General features: G+C 42.4%; 1 protein-coding gene across 5 annotated transcripts in view; it reads right to left on the minus strand.

The window, feature by feature from the left end:
• The window catches only part of kif13a (kinesin family member 13A), a 37,730-nt gene that overhangs the window by 2,483 nt on the left and 7,285 nt on the right, over positions 1 to 27,962 (minus strand). Inside the window, exons 3-39 of one of the 5 annotated variants that reach the window (XM_084942946.1) lie at positions 24,155 to 24,167; positions 21,687 to 21,747; positions 20,652 to 20,744; positions 19,890 to 20,070; positions 17,734 to 17,821; positions 17,080 to 17,214; positions 16,851 to 16,963; positions 16,655 to 16,766; positions 16,349 to 16,561; positions 16,125 to 16,235; positions 15,899 to 16,033; positions 13,834 to 13,964; positions 13,477 to 13,563; positions 13,217 to 13,392; positions 12,475 to 12,694; positions 11,987 to 12,149; positions 11,710 to 11,853; positions 11,470 to 11,619; positions 10,947 to 11,111; positions 10,643 to 10,816; positions 10,364 to 10,515; positions 10,152 to 10,284; positions 9,892 to 10,038; positions 9,324 to 9,356; positions 8,282 to 8,381; positions 8,074 to 8,200; positions 7,917 to 7,972; positions 7,711 to 7,835; positions 6,677 to 6,853; positions 6,467 to 6,559; positions 6,230 to 6,382; positions 6,039 to 6,107; positions 5,876 to 5,926; positions 5,699 to 5,783; positions 5,472 to 5,623; positions 3,581 to 3,745; positions 216 to 1,422 (exon numbers count right to left, since the gene is read on the minus strand). In XM_084942946.1, the coding sequence (XP_084799072.1) occupies positions 216 to 1,422; positions 3,581 to 3,745; positions 5,472 to 5,623; positions 5,699 to 5,783; positions 5,876 to 5,926; positions 6,039 to 6,107; positions 6,230 to 6,382; positions 6,467 to 6,559; positions 6,677 to 6,853; positions 7,711 to 7,835; positions 7,917 to 7,972; positions 8,074 to 8,200; positions 8,282 to 8,381; positions 9,324 to 9,356; positions 9,892 to 10,038; positions 10,152 to 10,284; positions 10,364 to 10,515; positions 10,643 to 10,816; positions 10,947 to 11,111; positions 11,470 to 11,619; positions 11,710 to 11,853; positions 11,987 to 12,149; positions 12,475 to 12,694; positions 13,217 to 13,392; positions 13,477 to 13,563; positions 13,834 to 13,964; positions 15,899 to 16,033; positions 16,125 to 16,235; positions 16,349 to 16,561; positions 16,655 to 16,766; positions 16,851 to 16,963; positions 17,080 to 17,214; positions 17,734 to 17,821; positions 19,890 to 20,070; positions 20,652 to 20,744; positions 21,687 to 21,747; positions 24,155 to 24,167 (5,690 nt within the window). Of the gene's footprint in view, positions 1 to 215; positions 1,423 to 3,580; positions 3,746 to 5,471; positions 5,624 to 5,698; positions 5,784 to 5,875; positions 5,927 to 6,029; positions 6,108 to 6,229; positions 6,383 to 6,466; positions 6,560 to 6,676; positions 6,854 to 7,710; positions 7,836 to 7,916; positions 7,973 to 8,073; positions 8,201 to 8,281; positions 8,382 to 9,323; positions 9,357 to 9,891; positions 10,039 to 10,151; positions 10,285 to 10,363; positions 10,516 to 10,642; positions 10,817 to 10,946; positions 11,112 to 11,469; positions 11,620 to 11,709; positions 11,854 to 11,986; positions 12,150 to 12,474; positions 12,695 to 13,216; positions 13,393 to 13,476; positions 13,564 to 13,833; positions 13,965 to 15,898; positions 16,034 to 16,124; positions 16,236 to 16,348; positions 16,562 to 16,654; positions 16,767 to 16,850; positions 16,964 to 17,079; positions 17,215 to 17,733; positions 17,822 to 19,889; positions 20,071 to 20,651; positions 20,745 to 21,686; positions 21,748 to 24,154; positions 24,168 to 27,962 lie in introns of all 5 variants that reach the window. The other 4 variants (XM_084942945.1, XM_084942947.1, XM_084942949.1 and 1 more) reach the window with 4 other exon arrangements.

A 27,962-nucleotide genomic window follows, 5' to 3' on the forward strand; every position in this document is an offset into this window, starting at 1 on the left:
CAGTATTTAAGGGATTAATAAATACTATATTTATATTGCTGTTAATAACTGCATAGCCTTAAAGACAACATATATAAATTAATCATTAGGTTTTTGACTAAGGAATACAGGGCATGAGATATATGGAACATTCAGACTGTTTAAACGAATCATTCTTTCCTGTAATAATTACGTTTTCTTGGGGGTCTACAAACAGAAGTTTTAAATGGACTCACCCACTGCCATGTCCAGCTTCACACCAATCCAGATCCCCTTGGCAAACTCCACCCCTCCCACATAGTGGACCGTTCCTCTCCTCTTCCCCACCCACACCTGCTCACCAGGTGCCATCCAGTCAGGAAGCTGAGCAACAGGAGTGCTCTCATCCCCACTGGAGTCTCCAGAGGGCTCGGCGCTGCTGGGATTTGGACTGGGACAGGGACTTCCATGGGGCAGATCCCCTTGGGCTGGCTCCTGAATGGGAGGTTCTCCTCCTGCTCGCAGAGCTGGAGCTGAAGACGTGGCTGTAGGTAACGATGTGAGTAGAGATGGCGATTGTGGAGGTGGGACCGATGCAGCAGGATTTATTTGGGCTGGAGAGGCGGAGACTGGGGCTCTGACTGAAGTGCAAAACACTGTTATGTTAGGGCAGGACACACCTACACTAACGGCGTTTTCATAATTAGGATATTTGCATATTGTCTTTTCGGGAAGAGATGTCTTAAGAATACCAGAGACATCAGAGGTGAGCTGATTGTCAGTGTCACGTGTTTCTACATCGACTGTTTTCTTCTTGTCGTTTGTACAAACCTCCAACCCCTCCTCCCCCCATCCCTCTGTAAAATGTTCCAAATCAGCTACACCAACGCTGTCATCAGCCCCTTTAAAGTCAGTAAACTCCTGGCTGGTACTGAGTACACAGTTGTTTGGTGAAGGGAATGACTGTGGCTTATCAGTGCAATTAGGAATACTGATAGGTGAGGAGGCTGAATGGATGAGCAGGTCCTGAACCCCATCTGCCGAAAGAGGTCGTGGCTGAGCGTCACTCACTGCAGAAACACTTTTGGTTCGGGTGCTGCCTCTTCCAACAGGGCAGCCAAGAGGGTCATGGGAATCTCTGGAGATGCAGCTGATATGGTCAGAGCTCTCACTGGCACTGAAAGGCATGTCAGACAGCGTGGCATTGGAGGCACTGTGTGAAAAGTAACCACTAGTGCAACTGCTGTTCGTGGGGCTTCGCGACACCTCTCTCTCGCTGCTCCCACCTCCACACCGGCTCCCCTTCAAGTCAGAGCGAAACCCCTCCTGGCTCTCCAGAGTGGCGTTGTAGATCTCAAAGTTTGCAAAGTCCTCTGGGATGTAAGGCTGTAAGGTGCTTTGGTCCTGAGAGCCACGATTTAGACTTAGAGCCATGCGCACATCCGTCTCCTCGTCTTCAGAGTCCTGCCGATCAAAAGAAGAGCAGCGGGACAAAAGACACACCAGGTCTGATGTTAGTTACAGCACGTATAGCCTATGTAAAGACTATTTACAGAAAGAGACTGGAGACAATGAAAATGGTTGAATGTAATGATGGAACAGAGCATAATGTATGAATATTGTGACACTTTTTTCTTTGATCTTTGATAACTTTACTGGTGTTTGCTGCTTTAAATTTGCATTCACATGCTGCATGTCCTTTAACGTGACCCATCAAGTTAAACACTATCATACCCTATCAAACCACTCATTCTACACTTAGGTCCACGATTTGTTGGGCAAAGACATAATTTGTGTATTTCTGTAGACCGCCATTTAAATGAAACAATTAATATATGACTGAAGTGCCTGCTTCCAGCTTTAATTCAAGAGGTTTAACAAACGTCGGAATTACAGTTATTTGTATATACAGTCCCCCAAATTTTAAAATTATAAGAATTAAGCGGACAAACCAACATAATTTTAAATATGAGGATTCTTTTGAATACTTTTGCAGTCATTGAGGTTTGAAACCCATGGACATCACGAAATGCTGTCACTAAATCACCGACTTTCTCCATTGAAATGCGCTGCTAGGTCTTTACTGCAGCCACCTCAGCTGCTGCTTGTTTGTGGGTCTCGCTGCCTTCTTTTTTGTACTTATTAATTGTAAAGCATGCTTTGTTTGGTTGAGATCAGGTGACTGATTTCATCATTAAAGAAACTCTTTCTTATGATCCATAAAGTCTGTTCATCTTGACATTTCTTCAGGGGAAGAAATGTTTTGTCACTCATCCAAGCTAGACTGGGATTGGATGACTGAGGATGCATCTTATACTTTCACCCTCCCATCATTCTGGTAAAAGTTTATTGTAGTTTCTTAGAGGATTTTTTTCAGACCTGCACAGGCTCTTTTGGATGTTAGACATGTCTGATCTGACCTTCTGGTTCTTTAGTGTTTTGCTGTTTTGCAAACCCTTTGTATATACATTTATGAAGGTGTCTCCTGATTACAGACTTTGACAACAATAATCCTGTGGTCTTGCACTTTAGCTGTCTTCCGTGGTCTCCCAGGTATTTAGATCCTGTTGAGATCTTTTTTTAACAATGTTAATCATTTGGCCATTCCTAAAGTTTTTCTCTCTGATAAGTTTATTTAGTTTGTAAGCCTAATGATGACCTCCCTGAATTACACTTTGGGGATGATGACAATAAAAAGCTATAAAATCCAGTTTCAACAACTGATATTATGTCTGCTCAGTTTGTGTTGAAATCACACAATAACCTTCCTTTTACCATGAAACTGCTTTTCAGTCAATTAACAAACTAATTTTGAGGAAATATGTATATATATATGTATGTATATGTATATGAAAATGGCTGTAATTCCTAAATGGTTAGTTAAAATTTATTTTTAATTTAAATTAAAGCTGAAAGCCTGCATTTCAGTTTTCTTTTGGTTGTTTGATCTTAAATCCATTTTCCTGGTTTACGGAGGCAAAACCAAAAAAAAATGTATAGTATAATAGTATATTTTAGCATTTCACTGAATATTTGAATGAGGCTGTTTAGAAATTATACTATAGTATATCATAATATTTTCTCCAAAAACATATATTTGTGCCAACCCATAAAACCCATGAAGCTCTGCTTTTTCAGCTACCTAAGTATTAAAATTTGGTCATAACTTATTTCAGCTTGTGATTTTGATGGTAATCTGGGGCTCATAGTAGCATTTAATATGCTACTATGCTATTAATCTTAATATTTTCTATGCATGTATTAGATGTGTTGCATGTATTGCATTATAATCAAAAGTATTACCCCATTAATATCACAGTATTACATATTTTAACCAAAGCATTGAACTGATATAAACACTTTTTTTCTACCAGGTTAGTAGCAACCTAAATACTATTATTTCTAACTAGCTTTCCTGACTAATGCTATGTTATTACTGAGCCAATGAAGATGACTCTTGTTGTAAATGCTGTCAGTTCACGTATTATCTGCCCAGCAAAAGGACAAGTGTATAGTTGTGAGTGCGATACTTACAGCACACCGACTACTTGTTACGTCAGCACGTGTTATGTCTGTGCAAAACTCCTAGAGTAACCCTCAGTGGAGAGTGCGTAACACTTACAGCAGTGTGTGGCAGTGTGTGGCTGAGCTGTCTGCTGGTGGGAGTGGAGGTGGGGGTGGAGGTGGAGGTGGAAGGCTTGCAGTGGCCCTCGCTGCCTGCCCTGGGTCGGCGCCAGGGGCAGGGAGGGGGGAGCAGTGCAGGGCTGTCCACACATGAGCGCATGCTCTGCAGATGGGTCAGAACAACAGCACACACTTCACACTCACACACACAGCATGCATGGAGCTGGGCAGGCCAGTTATATCATTAGTGCCATGCAGTTTAACATTTCACAAAAACACTGCTTGAAGTGCACTAAGGACGAGGGACGGTACTTTTTATTAGAGAACACTGGTGAGCAGTTAGTCTGTGTAGTTTCTTGCACTCGTTTTGTCATGCCCCGTGAACAAGTATAATCTGCATCAAACACTTAAGCACTTCCTCACACTTAATACATGCACAAGACCATTTTAAACAGACTACTGCTATTTATGTACTCCTGCATTTATACATTCAGAACTTTTATGCTGATTGTTAAAAACCTAATTCTGAAAAAGTTGGAACTGAAAAATGTAAATAAAAAAGATTCCAATGATTTACAAATCTCATTAAACTCATATTTTATTCATAGTAGAACAAAAAAAACCCAACCCATGTCAAATGTTTAATCTGAGGGGTTTTACTATTGCATGAGAAAAATTCGCTCATTTTGAATTTAAAGGCAGCAACTTTAAATATTTCTTCATCTACAGTACACAATACAACCAAAGGATTCGGAGAATCTGGAAAAATCTCTATGCAAAAAAGACAAGGTTGAAAATCAGCATTGGATGCTCTCTAAGGCAGCACTGCTTTAAAAACAGGCATGTCACAGAAATCACTGCATGGGCTCAGGAACACAGCTCCCTGTGCCATCCACAAATGGATGTTAAAGCTCTATCATGCAAAAAGAAGCCATATGTGAACATGGTCCAGAAATGCTGCTGTCTCTCTGGGACAAAGATCACTTAAAATAGACCATGTTTGGAAAACATCGACTCTGCATCCTCTGGATTAAAAAGGAACGGCAACAGCTGACTTGTTTTCAGTGCTGAGTTCATAAGCCAGCGTGTCTCGTGGTATGGGGGTGAATCAGCGCCTATGGGATTGGCACCTTTAAAGGGACTATCAGCGCTGAAAGTTATATACAGTCCTCTCCACAGAAGTCCAACAACTGGTCTCTCTGGTTCCCAGCCATTTACTTATTGTAGCTAAGCAAAGAGGAGATACCGATCCCAACTTATTTTTTCTGAAAATGGTGAATTTCTTAGTTTAAATACTTGATATGTTTTTTTTTATTTGCTATTGTGAATAAAATATGGTCTTATAAGATTTGCAAATCATCACATTCTGCTTGTATTTGCATTTTACACAGCATCCAAAAATCTTTGTAACTGGGTTTGTAGAAACTTCTATCTGCGAACCACAGTATTCCTGATATAACCTCAGTCCTTACACCTCTCTTAGTCCACTTCAAGAAAACAAATGTGCAGTGTTAGTTTAAATGATCGAAACAGTGACAAAAATATCTGGAAATTCAACTTCCACAAATAAAATGAGACATAACACAGCACAGCTCAGTCAAGTTGAAGTCGTGCTCCTATGTGTCACGCACCTTCTGCTCAATAAAGTGACAACAACAAAGTGAATGATGTCATCACGCAGCTTCGGACAATTTGTCCTTTTTGTCAGCGTCGTTATACTGAACATGTTTTGAAAGTGTAACTTGATGTGGTGAAATTCCGACAGTGATCTGACAAAATGGAAATGTGGAACTGGAAGAAAAGTGCAATGGCAAAAGGAGCAACATGCAAAAAAAACCACAGAAATGAACACCACCCATTTAGAGTGATTTCAGCTCCATCCTCCTTACCTCGTGTCCCAGCAGCGGCCGGGCCTCAAGAACTTTCTTGGCCTTGTTTTCCTCTTTGACGGGAAGAAGAGACTTGAGGAATTTAGGAGGTTGTGGGGAGAGGACTTTAAAGGGGCTGGCAATAAAAAAGGTCGAACTCTCTGGAACCAACCCTGTATGGGAACATTCGGTGTTAACTCTAAAGTCAGAACAGAGCGCTTCCACACACGTGCTTTTTCTGAGGTTACCTGAGCTCTCCTTTTTAATGGGTGTGGTACAAAGGGAGCCATCCTGTGGATTACAGTTGGTGCTGTCCACACGGTCACAGTGATCCTGTGATTACAGTCACAACAGACCAAAGTCATCATACAAATGTACTCTTGCATGACAGTTACAGAAAATGTTGAACAAGAAGCCCGACGCACCTTACAGTCTTCATCTTCACAACCAGTCAGGTCTGTTTTACTACATAAAGACTGGAGAACAAGAAATAGGATAGTAAAATTATGTGTATAATTTTATGGTCAAGTTATTTCCATATGGCCAGCAGGACATGCAGTGAGTGATTTCTTTAATTACTTGCTGTACATTTGGTGTGCTGATACTCCTCCTTAAGTGTCTCCCCTTGGCAGCGAGTGCTTCCTTCACTGTCACAGCCTGCAGAGACCATTAAACAAAGGCAAGTTTATCTCTATACATCATCCCTAAATAATTAATGATTATGATGTACATTAAATTACATTTTTTACTAAATTAGATTGTGTTACTGCGTAGGTTACCTGTCGTAGCCTCTCCAGGCTAAGGATGTTCTCCACCTCCAGAACTCCCCGGGTGTATTTTTCTATGTAAGTTTCTCCATCCTGAGTCTCCTCGCTGTCCCCACGAGCAGCCATGAGAGCCAAGGTTTCCCTCTCCTCTGGCTCCTCCGAAGCCTGGAAGAAAAAAAAGGAAGGAAGCTTAGAAAGAGAAGTTAAACTCCAAACACTGATAAAACAGAACCAGAGTTTCCAACATACCTTTGGTATGTTGGAAACTATCTCATAAGTCACACCGCAGGAGTAAAGCATGTTCTTTAGAGACATTCTTCTCTTGAGGCTCTGAGTGAAACTCTGTAAGAAAAAAATATTCAAATTATGTTGATCATTAAAACATGACAGACTTCTGTAAGCCTAATATGTTCTTTGGGATAACCTCCTTTGGTTACATCTAGAGTTTCAAGTATTAACCTGTTTGTTGTAGATGTTGACAGCAATCCTCTTGCGGAGCACCAGCTCCATGGAGGCAGGGTGGCTGAGCTGCACCGTGGCTTTAATGATCAGGTAGATGCGTTCATTTGGCGACGTGACCCGGTTGAGGTGAACAGAATCATGAATGGATGAATCCCAGGAGCACACTGCTGACACCTAATGAAATTTCAAACTTGTGTTTAATTTATTTAATTTCACAATTATCTATACAAAGAATGTGTGGCAGTGGTTTTGTGACAGCACAGGGAGACACATGGATTACGATGGCATACGTGGACCATAGCTCTGGGTTTGTCTAATTACCATTTAGACAGCATTTAGCGCAACGATTACTGTAGGAAGGTCCTGCTCAACATCACACAAAAAGGAATAAAGATTAATTTCATTTAATTACTTCCTACCACACATGCTGCAACCCATCCAATTAGGCACACATAATTGTAGGAAAAAAGTTGCCCTAAAACCCTTTTATGTATCAATTTGTGCAATTATGTGAGGAGAAAAACTTTATAGCAGCAATTTAGCAAATGAAGATAATTTAACATGGAGCCATAGTAAAACCAAAGACACACAAATTTACATGTTTAACAAAAATACTCTACAGACCATGAGTTGACTTACAGTACATTCATTACACTATTGGATATCTGTGAGCTTCTCTAAGTAAGTAAAGGGAAAAAGCAAAAGAATAATAATACTTAAAAAAAATATGGCTGTGTGTGTGTGTAAAAAAATATAAGCTTAATTAAAAACATAATTCAAATTCAATAAGGAATTCAATAAATTAATGAATGAATGAACTAAATTTTTTTTATCACGTTGATGCATCATTATTATTATTATTTTTATTTTTTGGCAGTTTTGGGCCTCCATAGATTCTCTGAGTTGCCAAGAGAAACCAAATTTGAAACACTTTAATCTTTTTTTTGTCTATGATTCAATTCAATTAAAAAATAATAATGCTAAAGTATTTTTGACCAGGAGAGGGCAGTAAAGTAACCGTTGTTACTTACCTCCTCATCACTGTGCCTAATGATAGGTAGATAGAAGAACTGGCTGCCGTGCTCTTTGGGCAGTATAGAGTTAACGCCTGCAGCATGTGGGCCGGTCAGCTGCTCGTTCACGGTCAGATTATCCGCTGGTGGCGTACAAAAAGAAGGCCGTTTGCATTTGTGAAGCCAGTGAGGAGTCTGTGAAGTAAAGTATGTGTCTGCCTTACCATTTAAATCCAGGAAGAGTACAGGAATGTGAGCTTCCATTCCTGCAGGTGGAGTCCTACAAACAGTTGAACAACAGGGTATTGGTTCAAAAATAAAATTTAATAAAAGGCAACAAGAAGTTTTCATTTCTGAATGTTTTGTTTTGCTTGTTTTCACCAGTCTGCAGGAGCTCCCGGGATGCCACTACCAGGTGCAGGTACCAGCACTGCATTTCTCTCTTCAGTTAGCCCGACCCACTGCTCCACCAGCCGAGCTTCACGCTCAATGTCCTCCTCTGACTTCTCTACATGCAGTGAGAAGGATAAAAGTTAAAAAAGAAATGTTTAAAAAATGAGCAATCTTGTGATCAGGGCCTAAAACCCACCCTGTTTGTTGATGATTTTCTTGATTTGTTCGTCAAGATACTCCCGACGTTTGATTAGTGCATCTGACCAGCGCTCTCTAACACAGTTGAGATCCTCTTCCTGGAACCAAAGAAAGAGCTGAATTAATGCCAGCTGGCTCAGTGAAGCAAAGGTTCTGCTACAGGGCAGAGTGAATTGTTACCAGTGGATGATGAGCGTGCACTGGGCTGATTTGTCTGAGGGAATACTGTAACTGCTCTCAAACACCCCCAGCTAATACTTTGGAAAAGTAACAGCTTTACCAAACCCAAGATGTTAAAAAGTAAAAGTCTTAAGCTCTCCAATTCTGGCTATAAAACAAATGTGATTTCACTTAATAAACACATACACAAAAGCTCTCCTTATCCCCCTTTTGCAATCGCACTCATCATTCACACTCACTTGCATGCACCTCCTCGCACGCAGCCAAAGGTCCCCAAAGTCCTACCTGAATACATGGGAAGTATCTCTCTGACAGAGCAGCAGAGAGTAGATTCCCCTCTGCAACATCCCCAATCCCCAAAATACCTCAGAGCCAATCATGTTACGCTTCTGCAATCAGCACACTCTCACAATGCAAAGTACTGTAAATCATGCAGCCATGCAATGCCCAAGTGATTAATTGAGGCGTATTACTTCTGCAGCTCTTCGGTAGTGACAAGCAAACAGTAGCATTAGTGCGCAAAACCTGAGGGGAAAGGCAAGAGAAGGCGGGACAAGATTCTGGCAGACATGCTGCTCCCGGAAGCTCAGGGTGAACCTGTAATTTGTTCGTTTTTATTCTAGGAGATGCCAAAGAGTTGTTGGTGCGACTGGTAATCACAACACATCAGAATACATCCACGTGTGCAGCTGATGCAGATGCTGTTTAATAAAGCGCTTCTTTAGTCGGCAGGGACCTCCTGCCTCTCATGCCCTCAGCACAAGGCCTAGTCACAAACACATGATCACATCAGTTGGTGTCCTTCATGCTGCAGTGTGAACTAAAGGGCGAGCAGCAGCAGGAGGAGACTCGAAGGGTACCTGATAACTATCCATATCGTCTTCCACCTCTCTCTGGCAGGAGAGAACACACTGAGTCAGATGTGGAGAAGCAGTAAAGGCCAGTTGCTTCTCATCTAGCTTACTGTGAATTTCAGTGACGTTTACATCCATGCTCACATACTTTTTTGAGTAAATAGTTATATTTATAACAAGAATCGTCAATTTATTTCATAGTTAATTTGAAAAAAAAAAAGGGATTCTGTTACTACTTAGAATTAACAAGCAGCCCCTTTCTATACCCCACAACAGAACTGTGGCACTAACAAGTCTTTATTTTCTTGGCCAACTCTATGCTAGCTGCCAGCTACCAGGATGGACCAGTCTAGGCATGAAAGCTGAGAAAGACTAAACATAGTTTGGCTGAATTGGTGTAATATTGCGTCTTTGTGGTATGAAACAAGTAGAATGTCCCCCAGAACATCTTCCTGTTTTGATACAGAAACACCTAAAGGCAAATTACCATCCTAATGAAGCCAGCACAATAGGCTCATAGTCAAAGTCCATTTGTGTGCATGTGGAAAAACGCAAACATATGCATTTTGCAGACCTGGTAGCTGTCGAGCGGTCTCTGTAGTTTGGTGGAGCGAGCCGACACACACCCAATAGAGACAGACAGAACAGCCTCCACCAGCAAGGGCAGAGTGCCTGAGTTCTGGACCGGTTTCACGGACACCTGCAGTCTCCTGGAGTGACCCTGTTTGAAAGAAATCATAATCACATAATTAATTTTTATCCTCTTAAATGTGTGTTTAGTCTAAAGCAGCCAGCCCGACCTGAAGGAAACCTCCTTCATAGTTTTTCTCTGACCTGTCGGAGTTGGAAGACTCCTCCTGTGCTGATGTCTTTCCCAGGTTGCAGCTCCACAGATGCATACTCTCCCTGCTCATTAAGCTCTTGGATGGCGATCCACAGCTCGATCCGGCGAGACACGTCGCTCCACCTTGAACATGTAACAGCCGGGATTAGAATCAATTTTATAGAAATGCAAAAATGTCAGTGCAACATGTAATGCATCCGACCTGTCCCGGAGCGTCTGGGTCTTGGCTTCCAGTGCATCCAACTCCCAGAGAGAACGACCATTCCCAGCACAGCGATGACCCCACACTTCTATGGCCAGCGCTCCATCTGATATAAACTCTAAAAACTCATCTGTCACGTGCACAACGTAGTCCTGGGAAAAGAGTTTGGGGTAGAGAAGCTGAAAGTTACTAACAAAAGTTGCAAGAATGTAAAATGTGTCCGAAACAAGGCATTAAAAAAAACCTTGAATGAAACAACAAGCAGCTCATTTTTCCAACCTTGCAGTGATCAAACTGGACCGTGAACTGAGCATCTGGGCTTCGAGGGGAAGGTCTGTCTGGGCTGACCATGGGAGGAGCCACAGTGGGCTCACCATGCTCCCAGAAGGTGTACTGACAGAAGACAAAGTTGGACAGGTTGAGCGGCAGTCCTGTGGCATCCCTGATCCGCACCTACAGCAGCGAAGACAGGATGAAGATTGAAGACTTTGATGTTTTTTTAGAACTGAAATCTCGCCGTGCGCCGCCTGCACAGATCCGTTTTGAAATCTTTGGTTAAAATCCACTGATGGTTCACTCGTACCCTGCAGGTGAGCCTTTTGGCCATGTGGACGATCTCTCCGTTGGTGTCCATGACCTCGTAGCAACTATTTTCACTGGAGTTCTCCGAAGAGTCGTCCCCGCTACACAGGCGCTCTGGTACAGCTCCACTCACTCGCATCAGCTCAACGTGCAGCCTGCCTGCTACCTGTACATACAAGCAGAAGGAGTGGGACAAAACCTAAACTGTTTGAGAACTAATCCATGTATCCAGAGAAAATTGGCCATTTTTTATTCATTTTAACCAGTATGCTGATTTTTGTTGGTCTATATCTTTTCATATGGACATAAAAGTACTGTGAATTATGAAAAGCTTTTAAATATATTAAGACTAAAAGAATAAGACTAATTGTACTAACAGCCCACATGAGAAGTGTGTGATCTAGTACTTTATCTTTATTTTATTAAGCATTAGCTAGTAAAATAATAAAATCAGGGCTTCAAAAGAGGAATTCACGAACACAATGACTGACGTCACAGACAGCAAGTCTACAGTGTGCCCTTACCTCTCCCTGCTGGCTGATGATGGGGACAGCGTACTGCAGCTTGACATCATGGAAAAGGCACTCGAGAAAAATGTTGGCCACCCCAATCAGGTTGTGGTTCTCTTGTGCCTCGTAGAAAGGATCACAGTGCTTACTGCTTGCTTTGTTATACTATACAAAGGAAAACAAAAAGAACATACTTTTAATTACTTTCCCGCTTCCTTACTCATTTTTTCCTGTCTCTGGTCCTTTGTTACTCACCGTTTCCTCTGTGCCCTCTTTCCAGTCTCTGTAGTGGTCTCTCATATCTACAAGTTTGTTCTCCAGCTTTTCAATGGTCCAAACCTGGGTCCCCTTCCCTTTCCTCCGCACCTGAATGGCTGGCTCGCTCACGATAGCGCCACGCTACATTAAAGTGTCACATTTTAGATCAGATTACAAGATATTCACACCCTCCCTAACCCTAAGCTTAACTGACCAAAACACTGAAATAACCGAATGAAGTGTAATCGTTTCAAAAAAGGTTCAGCAGTCTGACCTTACGGTTGGCGCTGAGGTTGGCTGCGGGAATCTGAAGGGTGACCTGATAATCGGTGAGTTTGTTCATCTCCTCTGCCAAAAAGTTGGCTTCTCGCACCAAAGTGTTGGCTTTGACAACCTGCTCTCTGAGTCGGGAAAGGCTCTGGCGAAAAAGCTCATCCCTGTCACAAAGAAACAAATACACAGAGACGCATTTTATAGAGTTTGAACTTCTCGTGTCCTCAGTGAGTAAAAGAATCACTAATTTCTTCCACTCAGATTTGACTTCTTTTGGCATTTTTATGGTAGAGAAAATTGTGCACTATAGTTTGTATTTGTGTGTGCAACAAGTATGTAAAAGTAGAAAAAAATATACATCTAAATTATTATATACTAGTTTCATCTGTGGCTACGCATTTATAATTTTGATGTCAACATCTTAAGTAGCACGCCTATATCTTCTGGAGTATGTATGAGGCATCATATGTGTGTGCGAGCTACACTAACCGCTCCTCCGTCCACAGTCGCAGCTTGCCGTGCGGCGCGTGCGTTGAGAACGTGAGGCGGTCGCTGCTGCTGCGGTGATGCTGTGAGGTTTTCTCTGGAGACAGCTGTTGCCGCAGCGACTCCAGCTCTCTTTCGTACATCATCCTTTGCTCCTCCAGGGCCGTACGCTTCTCCTCCAGATACTGCTTCTCCAACACCTGGACCACATTCTGCATGGGGTCTACATACAATTAAAAACAATTAATTGTATGTATTGCAATTAAAAACATACACTCACTGTTGTTAGCTACACCGCTCTGTTTCAGCTGCTTGTTAACATAAATATCCAATCAATCAATCACACGGCAGCAGCTCAGTGCATTTAGGCATGTAGCCATGATCAAGACAAAGAACAACTGCAATGTGAAGTTACTCAACAGAAATGCAAATATTAGTTATTATCAGTATCATCACAGATTAAACTACTGTTCTACTCATGAACACTCACTGAATTAATATTCATGAGCTGCTAGAAACTGTTTTTCTTCTAAGAATAACTTCATTATTTGTGCCATTTAAAAAAAATGAGTTGCTATTTACACATGGATACTGTAAGTCAAATAGAGAAATACTTTTTTCCCCTTTATTCAGAGGATTAAACCCAGTAATACAGGAATGGTATTTTAAAAGGATGTTAGGATACAATCAGAGTTTCTGGAATGAGCTGGCAGTTCATAAAATATGTACATGGTCCCAATCATACCATTGTTTCCAAGAGTCTTCATTATGACCTCCATCTGGGCAAACTCATAAGTGTAGTCTTGCTCAGAAGAGGCCTCGCTGGCTGTCTCGATGTCTGCCTCGACAAAGCTCTCTCTGGGAGATGCTCTCTCCAGCTCCTTCAAACGGTCCCGCCGCTTTCGTTTAGGCAGATTGATCCTGGAGCGCAGTGCAAATATCCAGTCAGTGACTTCATAGCTGTTCACACGCTTGAATGTGGCAACAAAAACAAAGGACTCATACCTGAAGAAGTGATTATTTCCCCATAAGATACGGTCTCCATGCCACAAGTGTACTAATGAATCAACCATAGTTCCATTCACACAGGTCCTGCAGAGAACATACATTTATATTTTATTGTTGAAGAATTGTATTGTAACCTTCAGGTTTTCAAGGGGAAGAAGCAGGCTAATCGAGTAGGAACAATGGTTTTTTAGGGGGAGGGAGACATGCATCTGATATCAAAGTGAGGAGCTCAGATCATGAGATTCCTGTGCAGTGAGGTCATGTGAAACTCTGAGGTCCAGTCATCCAAGAGGGCAGATCACAGACGGAAACACAGACAGAGAGTATGTTGGAATAAGTTGCACGACAGCTCACCTGGCATTCCCTACTGGCATCAGGGTGACATCACCATCTGGGCACACCTCCAGGACGCAGTGCTCTGGCTGTATCCCAATCCCAAAGAGCTGGATGTCCTGAGATGTGTCTGCACCCACACGCGTGTGCTCCTACACACAGGTGCCGGAAAGATTAGGGAAACTACATTGGCAGATCAGGATGTAATTACATCTCACCCTTCTTATCCAAACATTCTGGCCATAACCACAAAAGGCTGCTACCTTTTATCTACTGAACTGATTTGAACTAAAGTAGTGAAAAAAACAATAAACACAAGAATACGAATTTGGGAAAATGACAACTAGACATAAAGCAAAATCAGGCCTAAGCAAAAAAACATGTGTGCCGAGGCGGGGTTGTAAAACAAACATCCTAGCTTCTAAAGGATGTCGTACCCTGCAGCGAACGAACCTATTTCACATTACCATAGTCATTCCACACTGATATGCCAGGCTGGCCTGCAGGAACTAGACAAAGGCCTGTTGTTCTGTAAGCTGTGCAGATTGCTGTCTCACATGCCTCAGCGCTCACACATCCAACTAGACGGCTGGCTGTTCCACTTCAAAGTCCAGACCTGCTCTTACTGGACTTCTCTCACTACAACATGTGTGCTTCAGTGTGTGTTTCAGGGCCTCTGTCAGTGCTAAATATTACTGCTGTGGTATGTGACGCACGAAGAGACTCACTGTGAGTGCTTAAACAGTAAACTGCAGTATTAGCGAGTGACTGAATAAGTGACTAACTGGGTCTTTGTGGTAACTAATGAAGAGTACAAGGGGATCTTTTTGGCTTGTTTTCCACCATATAGGCGTTCTGGTCTTTTGCAGTCACTATGAGCAAAACGCTACAGTGATTATAATAAACATCATAGGAACATCTTGCTCTATAATTCTGAAAGTTAATTCACAGAGAATTAATAAAGGACAAGTGATTAGGTTTCACTACAGGACATAAGATGACATAAAAACACAGTAACCAGCTGTGCCCCCAGCTCTGGTCTGGGAGCATTTTATCAATGCTAACCATGATATTAGCCACATTAGCTCATTAGCTATCAAAATGCTAACACTGACATCACAAATAAAAGAACCAGTCTATTTACCATTTACCAACTGTATACTTAAGTCTCACTTTAACATTAGGCACTCGTTGATTTTCTAAACCCAAAAAAATCATACAAATATATGTCTGTAAAACTTTATTTTTTTATTAAAAATGTCCTCTTGCAACTTTAGAAATTTAAATCAGTTTAAATTTAATATTTAAAATCACTGGGATAATCACAGAAATGCAATACGGCAATGCAGTGTGAATAATCTCTGTATCTTTTTTTCTATGAGACTCTTAAACTTAAGTAACAGGGCAGATCCAGGCTATGTGTTTAAACTAATTAGACTCACCGTTAAAAACAAGCTGTATGCTATATTTGCATTAAGCAAAGAAATTGTTGAGTACTACATAATCCAGTGTGATAATATCAACAGATACTTTGGGTCTTGGACCTCTTGCATCATATTGTAAACCTGCTGTAAAGAACCTCGGTGCTTTCATTGATTCCTTTCTGAAATTAGATTTGCAGATTAAATCTGTGCCCTTTTAGCTTTTAGTTTCTTTTTTTAAACAACCTTGGCAAGGATATCCATGCTTTTATCACGCCCAGACTGGATTCCTGCAGTTTGTTTTTTTATGTCAGATTTTGCAAGGCACTATTATCATGAATGCAGTTGGTCTAAAATGCAGCTGCTCGACCCCTGACTGGTAGACAGACACATGAATGCATTTCATCTATCTTAGCATTGATTAGGATTCATCTTTAAATTTTGTTGACTTATAAGTGCTTGCATCAGCACATCTATAAGTAATTGATTTTAATTATGTTAATTACATTCCTTATTGTTTTTAAATTACCGCCTCCTAATTGTTTTATTGATTTCTGTGCATCACCTCGGATAGTGCCTGTTGTGCTTAAATTTGCTTTATAAAAAAAACGGCTTGACTGAGGAGCTGAGCTTGGAAAAAAATGACATTGCAAAAACAGCATTACCTTCAGGTAGTAGACCAGCAGCTCATTTAGGGCAGGATCAGCATTCAGATTGACCAGGAAACACTTGTCTTCACCCACTTTAATCCCAGACGTTTCCAAGGAGATGCCCATGCTTTCCAACTGCTTCTGACGCTCCTGTGAACATGGATAATAACAATGTAGCTGTTCATATAAACACACTGAATTAGAGTTGAGGTTTCACAGTTTTCATGAGTAAGGTGTTTACAGTGGCAATCTCCTCTGTCTTTCTTAGCTTCTCCTCCCAGGTGACTGTCATCTCTTGGATGAGTTTCTCAGACTCCTGCAGTTTCTCCTTCAGCTCAGGAGCCTTCATGGACTGATGGGAATAAAAAAAAAGTAAAAAAAAAAAAGGAGAATAAGTCAGAGTCAGATGTCTGGCATAATCTATTCCTAATTGAACAGCATCTGTGGTTCAACCTCTCTTCTCACCTCGGCCTGAGAGAGCTGAACTTTCAGCTTCTCCACCTCTTCCCTGAGCTCTCTGATGATCCGAGCGTTGGGGTCTTCATTCACAATGGCATGGTTGACGATTCTCTTGGCCCTGTCGGCGTAACGTAGAGTGGACAAAGTCTCCTCATAATTATCAGCAGCTGGACTCACCGTGGCTATCATGGCGGTCTTGCTGTTTCCGCCAAGGTTGTCCTGAGTTTAAAAAAAATCACAAGAAGCTGTTAAAATAGACTTTCATGACAAGAAAGTTACAAAACAACACCCCAAACAGAACGTGGGTCAAACCTTCAGTAGCCAGGTGAGCACTGAGTCTCTGTAAGGCACAAACTTGGCCTTCCCCTTTCCTGCAGACTGATCAGCCAAAGCAGAAATCACACATCCTAATGTGGTGAGAGACCTAAAAACCAAACAAAGATACATTTAACCTGATAAACGATTGGACTTTATATACAGCTCATATACAAAATAAAAATGTTCTCACTTGTTTATATTGCTTCCTTCTTTGAGTCTCTCCCCAGCAGCTCCAGTCTTCGACACACGTTCACTTCCTGCCAGGTCAACCAGACTCATTTTGCTCACTTTCTCCCCTGAATTCTGTTGACAGTCACAGTGTGCCCAGACAAATATATTTAATTAATAAACAAATGTTTGTCCTTGTGAAAAAAATGATTGTAAATGTGTGTGAAATAAGAAAAAACAAAAAGACTTACTCCAGACTGCAGATCATAGAGCGTTTGCGTGACAATGATACTGAAGACGGCGTGTGATCGGCTGCTCTCCTCATTCATGTTGGTGGCTGCAACTGTGCGAGATTTGTTCCCCTCTGACATCAACACCTCAATGTCCTAAAAAAACAAAAAAGAGGAAGTTTAGGACAGCAGAACTATTTAAAGTGTTTTTCTTGCTCAGGCTTTGAGCACATTTCGGTGGCTAAATCTTTAAATTGATAGTTGTGATAGATGTGCACATCTGGCTGTATGCCACTTCATTTAATTGGGTCACAACAGCGAGAGGGCCAAGGCTGTGGGAAATCCATTGGACTAATATCAGGCAGAGCAGAGCGCAGAGGAGCAGGGCGGAGGTGTTTAAACTTAATTATGGAAGGGCCTGCCAAGGCTTGGCATACACACTACACAAAACCCCATGACTACATCCCACATCAGGAATATGTGTCACTGGAGTCTCTGCGCTTGGGAAGGTTTTACACAGCGAGGTTATTCCAAATGTAAATCAGTGGTTTGGCGACTGAAGATACAAAGTAATTTCTTCTGGATGTTATAAATCATGTTTATGTGGCTCTGATAGAGGGTGGATATCGCCTCATTTCTGGTCGCGGCATGATGACAGACGGGTGAAAGACTCACCTCAAAGCTGGTCACAGCCAGCTGAGACAGGCCGTCCACATACGGACCAAAGACTTTGTGTTCCCGAACTTTCAGGGACTGTCGGCTCCTTCAAAAAATAGAGAAGGCAACACAATGAGTAAAAGAGAACAAAGAAGCACTCTGAAGAAACTTAAAATCTTTTATTAAATGCATACAAGCTGTAGTATGGAACTGTAACATATACATGAACATTTATAAGAATCAAAGCTTTTTCAAAGGGAATAATACGTCATTTTGATTAAGCTTATCAGCACCAAATAGATTTCCTGTGATTCACAATGCAGCAGTGCTTTAAATCTGGTGTTTGTGGTAACATTCCCACATTGGCACACCAGTAGAGATGGGTTCACAACAGGTTGAGAGCAAGGCCAAACAAAAATACACACAGGTGTGGATTTTTCTTGTTTAAGGCATACACCATGGGCAATCATCAGCAGTGTAAACTCACTGGACACTTTATTAAGAACTTGCTTGCTGGACCCCCTCTTATCTACCTTAATGCTTAATGGCATAGATTCAACAATCTACCTATGATTCAACTTCAGGGATGTTCAGCCCACATTGACTTTAAATGCAGGATTTGAATCTCCCGTTCCACCGCATCCCAAAGGTGCTCTACTGAATTGAGATCTGGTGACTATGGAGGCTATATGAGTAAAGTGAAGTCATGTTCACAAAACCAGTTTGAGATGATCTGAATTCTGTGTGGTCTTTTGCGTTTGTGGGCCATCTGCTTCGAGGTTTGACGTGCTGTGTGTTCAGAGATGCTCTTCTTTTGTGGCAGGCACCTTACTGTAAATTGCGCTACATTTAACACCAAAAAGCATGTCCTATGTTGCACCCAGTGTGTGTGTGATAGTTGCTAGGATGGTTTATTTATCTGGAAAGAGAAGGGGAGATGTTATCAGAACAAGTGCATAATTGGCAGGGGTGGAGAGCTTAAAGATAGGAGCTAAAACCTTTTTTCTATCCTGTTGTTCTTTACTCTGAGGACTGCTCTGAGTGCTGAGCCCCACATACTCCTGCTGCACAATAATACTGGTATTTTAGCGAAACACAGCTGAACTGAAATTCACAGCGCGTCACATGGAAGATCCCAACAGGAGACAGATACAAGGATAGGTCTTGTTTTCCTTTTTACAGTGAGCAGAGTGGGCTCCAGTGTTTCAGGCTTTTTAGCTATATTTCTACACAAAGACCAGTACACAATGAAAACATCTCTGCATGTCTGTTTTTAGCAGTGAGAACATGCAAGGCAAATTCTGTAGACACTACTGAATAACAATATCTTAGGGTTAAGGCTAGTCAAATTAGTATGTGCAATATTCACTTTCTTCTTCAGACACACAACCAAATGCACGTCCACCCTTGACTCCTGTATAGCTCTGCTCCGGTTTAATCACATTTATTATTGTAAACAGATTGCTTGGAAGATTTCAGCTTTGTCTTAGTGCCATTTTCTCACCATCTCGATACATCAGACTTGGTTTGAAGATGTCTGTCTGTCAGTGGTCTAACCCACCCCTGCTTTATACAGTACTACAGCTAACGTTTATTCCTATAACTGACAGAGTAAATTAGGATGCAAGATCAAGAGCATCTGGAGGTTACTATATACGTGACAGGAAGCTGCATCTTTTGACATCTGCAACTCACAGAGCGCTGCACTGTAGTCTGTTTCTGGCGCTCGGCTCACAGCAGCTCTGACCGCTCTCTCGCTCACGGCTTTACTACCAGATCTCCCTGAAACATCCCCATTCACAGCTCACCCATCTTAGCAGTCTGTCTGCCAACCCACATCACACCACAGAGGCGAAGAAAGCAGCACTGTCAGAGGACGACACTGGCTGCTGTTCTGCAGGAAATAACTGGGTTGAGCTTCCTACTCACATCATTCTATCTCCATCCCCCCCATCCTGGGTACTAGACACAACAGAGCTATAAAAAGAGACGCAAACCAGAAGACAATGCGAGCTAACGGACAGATCACTCTCTGCTTGAGCTGGAGAGACTGAAGAGAACAAGAAAACAACTCCATAGTTTGTGAAAACAGCTGCGTCTTGTCGCCCCCAGGTCCGAAAGCTGCTTCGGTGAGCTGGAACATGTGCATTTTTAAAAGCAAACATCAAACTCACCCTTTGGGATCCAGAAGGTCACGGACTTTCTCATTGTAGATCTCCATGTAGGAAACTTCCACCTTAAAAGAATGGCCTTCGTTTGCCTCCCTGTGGACCCTCTCAAACAACGAGCAGCAGAGTCGAGGAATTAAGCCTGGCTGCTCTCCATTGCCCATCATGGAAAAGGACTTGCCTGAGCCTGGACAACAGAGTCACACATGAGTTGCCAACTTCAGAAAGCGAGTTAGTTAAGTGTAGTCTCTGCTATGGCCACAAATAGTCTGCTTTAAAGAAGTATTTAGTATTTACATCTGGAGAATAATTGCCATCATCATCGTGTTGCAAAAAACGAACATGTAAAGAATGAGTCTCCAGCTGTGCCAGCAGCTGTGTCAGGCCACATTTGTGCTTGCACATTTGCATGTACTGGGTGTACAATGGATTTCCTTTAGCATGTTAGCATGCTAACATTTGCTTATTAGCACTAAAAATTAAAGGGGATGGGAGCACGTTAAAAGTGAAACTTCTTGATTCATTTCAAATCACTTCACATCATTATTTACGATTTGTGATCTAAGTTAAACTAAGACTGTCCAGAAGTGCCGTCATCACTCATGTGCTGCTTGCAGGATGTTGCTTCAACCAGATGATTATATCGGATTTGTTTTCTTTCTTTCTTCTAACTGATGGGCGTGCAGGTGTGTCCCTCTAAGACAGGAAGCAGGATAAAATAGCTAATGTGATTTTAGGGCGAGGGAGGAAATGAAGTCATTCAGTTACCTGTTTGTCCGTAAGCAAATATGCAGGCGTTATATCCCTGGAATGCATTTTCAAGTATCCCCTCTCCAAGGCACTTGAACACCACCTCTTGACCTTTCAGAGAAAGACACGGTCACCATGGAGATTATGGTAAACAGAGGAATAATTGTGTCACACAGGGTCAGAGGCCACGTCCTTTTAAGGATCCAGCCTCTGAGTTAATACACAGTTATACTGTATAAGCACTATGATCACACATACTGTTTGGCTGTCTTAGTACTAAAAAAAACCCTCTATAAATGGAGTGACAAGGGGCACAAAGGGCCACGAAACAGTGAATAAGATTCATGAAAGGTGGCACATTTCTGTCTGGTCATGTGGAAAATGCAGAGCTGTGTAGAGAAAACTCTTGTGCTGCTCACTGTCATGCCCCTGCTCAATGGCCCAGCTGTTTAATGAGCTAAATAAAGCCTTGGCTCGGGCCCTTGAGGCAGCCCTTAACTGAACAGATTGCCTTGTCGGTTCAGCACAAAGGAGATGTAAGCTTAACATTTCCATCGGGTAAACAAGAGTTATTTGACAAACACAAAGTATCCTCAATTATTATGTAAATCCGCCTCACACTGGCAGTAATAACCTCTTTTATGAAGATGTTACAGAAACTGCAGCTGAGGAGAAAGAAGAAAGCGACTTTACCGGGTTAGCCGGTGCACGGGAGTGTAACAGTGGTGGATAAATACATAAACACAATGATAAATGTGTGTGAACAACTGTGATGCCACTATAGCAGACATGTGAGTCCAGACAATACAAACACAACTGCCTTGTTGATTTTAATTCATTCACTCAAAATGCAAATTTTCATATACACCCGTACTATACTCTGATTTGCATGATGCAAAAACAGCCTGCCGTCATGCAGCGAGCTTCTTTGCCCTTGCAATGGTAACACAAAGCTCTGCAGCAGGTCTTTGCATGGCACATAATTTGAGCTCTCTGGTTGAGTAAAGGATTGTTTTTTTGTTTTTTTTTCTAGCCTTCACATTTGTGACTCACCGGCATATTTGGGAACGTTGGACTCATCCATGGACCAGAAACAGTGGTCAAATGCGAACACCTGCAGAGGCGACAGCACAGGGAGTGTAAACACACACTTGCCCAAGCATGTATAGTACAACATAAGCCAGTCTCTCTTAGTGGTGGTCGTCTTCTGAGGTTCACAGGATTGATGTGCAGTACCATGTAAATCAGCAGGACTGAGCTTGTCTGAGTGAGTAAGATGAATCCTAACTGAGCATTGTTCAAAGTAATGTTAGTTAAGACCGCATCATGTCTGTCTGCACAAATTCACTCTCAGCTGTTTTGTCATAGTGGCTGGAGTTAAATGAATTCATAAATCAGGGTCAGCGCTCCCCAGAAGAAATTCCAGCACTCAGTGACCCTCATCTCCAAGGAGACAGGGGCATAGCTGTTCCACTTGGTGTGGGCTGGCTCTTAGCCCTCTAAGTCCCACAACACAGACTTCTGCAGCAGCATGCCCTTCTATCACCCAGGCACCTGCAAGCGCTCTGGATACATAACACACAGAGAGGATACTCTTTCTGAGGAAAGAGCATTAGTCAACAGCCCCTCACAGACAGAACAGCTCCTCTTACAATGTATCTGTTTATGCACTTGACTCCATATTTATCTGCTGTAACGTTCTTAAATGTATCCTTTAAGCAACTGCAATGCAAGTCACCCATTACATATTTTTGTTTGCTGTTGCAACACCTCATTTACCCATTTTCTAGAAATGCATTACCTGTGCCAGCGCTCAATCCAGAACCATTCCCACACATTTCCAACAAAAAACAACCCCCCCGCCCAAAATAAAGACTGCAGTTGTCATGGCACCATGTACTCACTGGACCCAAGAGTTGGAAAGACTGAAATCAGCAGATATAGGAGGGGCTACTGCAGGAACTTCACTGATGTTTGGGAGATGCAGCCCACAGATATTGTATTGCCAAAGGAAATTACCCTGAGATTTGTGATAATGTAATGCTAAATAATATCATAACATTTTCTCCATTGATGGAAAAGAGGTTATTTTGTGTTGATTCAAGAAAGAAGCACTAGGACAAAAAGTGTGGCCTGAACTCGGTAATGGGAGCTTTATGTATGCTTCTCCCTCCATTTGCCTTAAACCTTTAAAATCAGATTAACATTTCAGTCTTGATCTGATTTTTGAAGTTTTTAGGCAGATTTTTGGTTGCTTAAGCAGTCATCTAGCTTGTATTTAGGATAAAAAGCTTAAAATTATAATCACTATATTCAGGATTTTAAAAATGCATTGCAGATTTTTTCGGATTATCGTTCATATGTTTTTTTCCACATCTGTATTATTGCAGCCTATCTTGGTCAGGGCCAAAAAGTCCACATATTTTGTTCGCTTGTGTTTTTCTGATGTTAGAAGAGTAGCTGCCGTCCTGTCAGTGGTACAATTCCTGGCTTTAGTGCTCTGCCAAAACACTTTTCTCTACACAAATACCCCATAATAATTGACCTTTAATCATAATAAGGGCCACTGGCCAGGGAAGAAGTGGTTGCACAGTCAGCATGGGAAGCACTGAGATCACTGAATGCTTTGAAAGCAAGACCTCCTCTTGTGACTTCAGACAAGTGAGTGGGTGCCATTCAAAGGAACAAAAGTGCCATCATTCTCAATTAAGGCTGGTTTGGTAACTAGGGCTTCAGCCTCCTTTGGCCTGTCTCTGTCGGGCCTGAGGGTGTGACTGCACCACAAATTGTTCTAGACTGGACAATTACTATTAATCAGCAGTGCAAATAATGATGCAGCTGAGGCGCACAAAGCCCTTTTTGTCATTTCTAGTATGAAAACTGTCCAAATGTGATTGGACTGCAGTGTCTGTTTCCCCAGTAGACGGCAGGGAGAATTTGAGTGGCACTATAGCTCAGCAGACAACCACGTGCTTGTCTAGCTGAAAGGTATTATAGGGTAGCTCGGGTTCACAGGCCCCAGAGACCATGCACACCCGTGGCCCGGACTAGTGCTCCCCTTGGTCCAGCCAGGGGCTGACTGTACTGAGCACAAAGCCCGTCCCTGGTGTGTGAAACATCTCTGAGCTAGTCACCAGCGTGTTGTCAAGGGGGGAAGTGGGGGTGCACTCCAACAATGCAGCTTTGAATGTGCACACACACTGCCCCAGTGTCCGCGCTCATCCCTCTCTCATTGTAGCGCCTTTGTGGGTGTTCACGAGATCTTAGAGCGCTGACACATTCACACGGACATCTATCCGGCTCCTGCTGACCAACCAAACTACTAAAACACCCTCAGTCATGTCCCTAGAAACAGCAGTGGACTGAACTGTGCAGGATGTCTCACAGCTCCTCGGGGGAGAAGCGCTGCTTGTCCCGCATCCTGCTACTGAACGATCTGTGAAGTCACTATAAATGGAATTCAGCTCTGTTGATGTCAGCAGGTTGTTTTGTAGAAAAAGAAACAGATAAAACATACATACCTTAGGTTGTTTCCTGGTGAGATTGAGGGGAAATAGTAGGAACCCAGCAGATGAACCAAAAACAGAGAAAAACACAGAGAAATGAACATAGTTAGCAAACAATTTCACAGTCAGAACTTGATATCCACAGTGCTCTGAAACGTGTAACCTCAGTTCTTTCTTTGAAATTCCTTCTTTGACTTCTTTCACTCCTTCTGTCATTTTCTCACTCACTCATTCATTTCCACATTGTTGCTTTTCCTGGTGGGAGCTGGTGCTGTGATTGGGTTCATAATTGGGCCAGTGGAGTGTGAGGAAGGGAAGAGATTTAGGATTCAATGTCCCACTGACTCTGCTGAATAAATAGCTCTTATGCCTGTGGACTTAACACAGAGGCCAGCTTGGGGAAGCTGCACTGTGCATTACAAGCTCCCGGAACTAAGGACAAAAGTGTAGCATATATGGTTCTAACATATGCAGGATTATTCTCTTAATTGGACCAGTCCTCATCTTACAGTAAGGTACAGCCTCTACGGTGTGTGGTTAATTAAGACATGCATGCTCCACAATCCAGTCCTTCAAGATTCAGCAGATAACTCCTGCAGAAGTCTTCTGGCACAGACACAAAGGTGGGCATCACCTTCACACAGTAACCAATACAGAGCAGAAGCTTTGGGAAGACTGAAACACTGCACCAATGTTTCTCACACAAACTGAGCTGAGTCACCGACAACGGCAGGGCCATGGAGTGCTCAGCATCCATTTAAAAATAGCCTCTGTTTTTTAATTTCTAAGATTCAGAATAATAGAAAATCAAGGGGAATAGATAAAGAATTAACTGTGTTTTAGCTCTTACAACAGAAGAGTGTGGTTGAAGAACAAAAAGCAAGAGGACCTCATCTGGGTTCATACCCTGTATCTAAATCTGGGCCACTAACAACACTGAGACTTGGTCTTAATCAAAGCACACAGAGACTGCAGCAGGCAGTTCCCCTCCACCGGCCAGTCGCTCCATACTGCAGCGCAAAGAGGGGACGCCCAGGAAGCGCTACAGTATGACATATGCAGGCTATGTGGGTCTCCAGACTAGAGGGACTACAGATAAGGTCTTCATGCATGCTAAACTGAAAGGCAAAATTTAAATTAAAAAACATGGCAGAGATATAAAGATGGAGTACTGATGAAGAACAAAAGGAGAAAATTGAGGAGGAGTGGAAAGAGAGAGCCAGAGACACACACTTGATGATGAAAAGATGAAAGACTTGCTGTTTTTGAATGAGTGCACTCCACAGCAGAATCTCCACATCTGCAGCATAAACTAAGCAGCAGTAACAGGGGCTGCTGCAGTGGTTTGGCGGCTCATGCTCACTGTGTCATCTACTGTATGTACAGTTAATGTATCCAGTTACGGTATGCTGGGAATGCTGAACAAGACAATAGGAGGAACTGTTCCTAACTGGCTATATTTAGGATTTCATAGAGTTCCTACTTCCTTGTCAAAATCTCACAAGACATTCATTTAATTCCAAACAGCTGACTTCCTTTTAGCCTCCTATTCAAAACGAGTCCCTAACCTCCTACCCTATCACAGCCAAGACCTCCTTCTCAGTAAGTTAAAACACACTATCCTCCAGTTCTCCCCCTTTGCTTTGGACATACTCTCTAACTGAAAGCTGTCTTCCCTGACATTGATCTCACAACATATGAAGTCACATTTGGATGTGTAAATACTTCTAATGATGCTTCCTACACAGAAAAAAAATTATTTTTCAGGCTATAGTTGTCAAATGTAGTAGTTTATATTACAACACTCAAGCATGAAGCCCACAGGCAGTCTGCTAAATAATCAGCATGGATGTCAAGTTATGTCTTGGGGGCTTATTAAAGACTATGCTGTGGTTGGACAGTACAAATGTGCGACACGCATGTATGGCACAGAAGTGCCAGGTGGTATCAGGTTATTATCCCCTCAGAGGCAGATGCACTAAGCCACTGCAGCCTCAGCAGGGCATGAATGAAATCTAAAGCCCTTTTCAGACATGGCAAATATAACATTTCTGCCTTCGTCAGTTTGACTTAGTGCATTCTGTCTTTCAGATATAGTCCACTATTGCATCATCCAGACACACCCATGGCAGTGTGCACACAATATTTGCAATCAAAGCAAAAAGACTTTTTTGCACTTGTGGCAACAAGCAGTAACTCTGGTGATGCGCAACCACACTTTTGAATATTAAGATCTCTCCACCATTAAGAGCAGGGTCTCTCCCTGCATGCATGCTGCATGGTGGTGCTGCGCAGGCTGACCGCACCCTTCACACACAGGCTTGGCAAGAGAGAGAGAGAAAATGAATCATAAAGAACTCTATTAACCTTAATGCAAACATGAGGTAGTTAGATGAAATTATTATTGTGTGCATGCTTTTGCTGTTTAGGTCACTCTCTGATGAGCCGAGCAACTCACAAAATGAGCGACAATGTGACGTGTTGTGTATTGGAGGCCAAACAATTCAAAGGCCTGACCCGCCGTTGTTGTGAGCAGGGTGCTCAATCCGACATACTGCAAAGCTGACATCCTCATGTACCACAGCACGTGCATTAGGGACTTAAAAATCCTGTCAGGATGGGTAAAGTGTGTCTCTGTGCTTCCTTTTAGGGGAACGCTTAGGTTCCTGCAACTACAGCTACCTGATGCCAAAGCACCCATGTATGACTAACTTGGCCAAAGGGAGGAAACTGGCCTCTCACACTGCTATGACTCTCCTCCTGCACGTGGTGTGAGATAGATTAGAGGAGAAAATATCCTCGTTTCTTGTTAAACGATAAGAAATATCACTTCAGTACCAGACCGTGACCAGTTTCAAAGATAGTCTGGAAAGGGTCTGACAGATTTTTGTGGCCCTTTCAGCTTAAATCCATGGGTGTGGCAAAAACGAAGGTATAAAAAGTGGAAAATCAGCACTGGAATCTCCCCCGCTGTGGTTATGGAGCAAGATTAAGGCCACTGGGTTATCGTGCCACTGAAAAATGCACTCTTCTAAACCAGCAGACAACACATCAGATTAATGTACTGTATTATCCACCCACTGAAGCAGAGATCTACTCTAAAAAATTACACTGCATTACATTCTATGCCCACAAGCTCACACAATTATTAGACAAAATAATGAGTTTTTATTGTATCATTTAATACAGTAGTTTCTAACAGTATATATACTACTTGCCATTATTTACTGAGATTCCTCAGCAGCCTTTCAAAGACTTTATGATGACATAATCCTGCTCTACAAATGGAGTATGGAAGAGGTCCCCCCCATTAAGACTGCACAGCATTCATCCCCTCTGCACATACTCTCGCATACACATAACATATTTTGCTGCCGCTCCCACACGCATATTCGAATTCCTCCTCTTGATCTATGGTTGAAACATCACTCCCCCATAACACACACACATACATACAACCTTTTCACCTTAATTTAACCACACATATGACCTTTTCCCCGGTAAGCTTCTGACATGCTTCAAGACAATTAGATTTCAGCAAGCTCTAGAGCCAAACACGATTTTCAGACTGTGTGCATTTAAGTGTTAGGTTAACATTTCAAATTGCCTGCCAGTAAGTTTAGAACCGGACATGCCTGTCCCCGCTCAAAGCAGAGGTCATCTTGCTGCATAGACACCAAGCAGAGTTACAGTAGAGGGGTGCTGGGGATGGGTGCTGGGGGGGGTGGGGGGGGGGGGGGGGGTGGTTCCCATGTAGCACCCAGCCTTCATGCATAACTGACCACACTGTCAGGAAAAATGAGTACAATACAAAATAAAACAT

The sequence above is a fragment of the Perissodus microlepis genome, chromosome 11, assembly GCF_051167445.1.
Source record: "Perissodus microlepis isolate ML-2025 ecotype Zambia chromosome 11, ASM5116744v1, whole genome shotgun sequence".
Lineage (NCBI taxonomy): Eukaryota > Metazoa > Chordata > Actinopteri > Cichliformes > Cichlidae > Perissodus > Perissodus microlepis.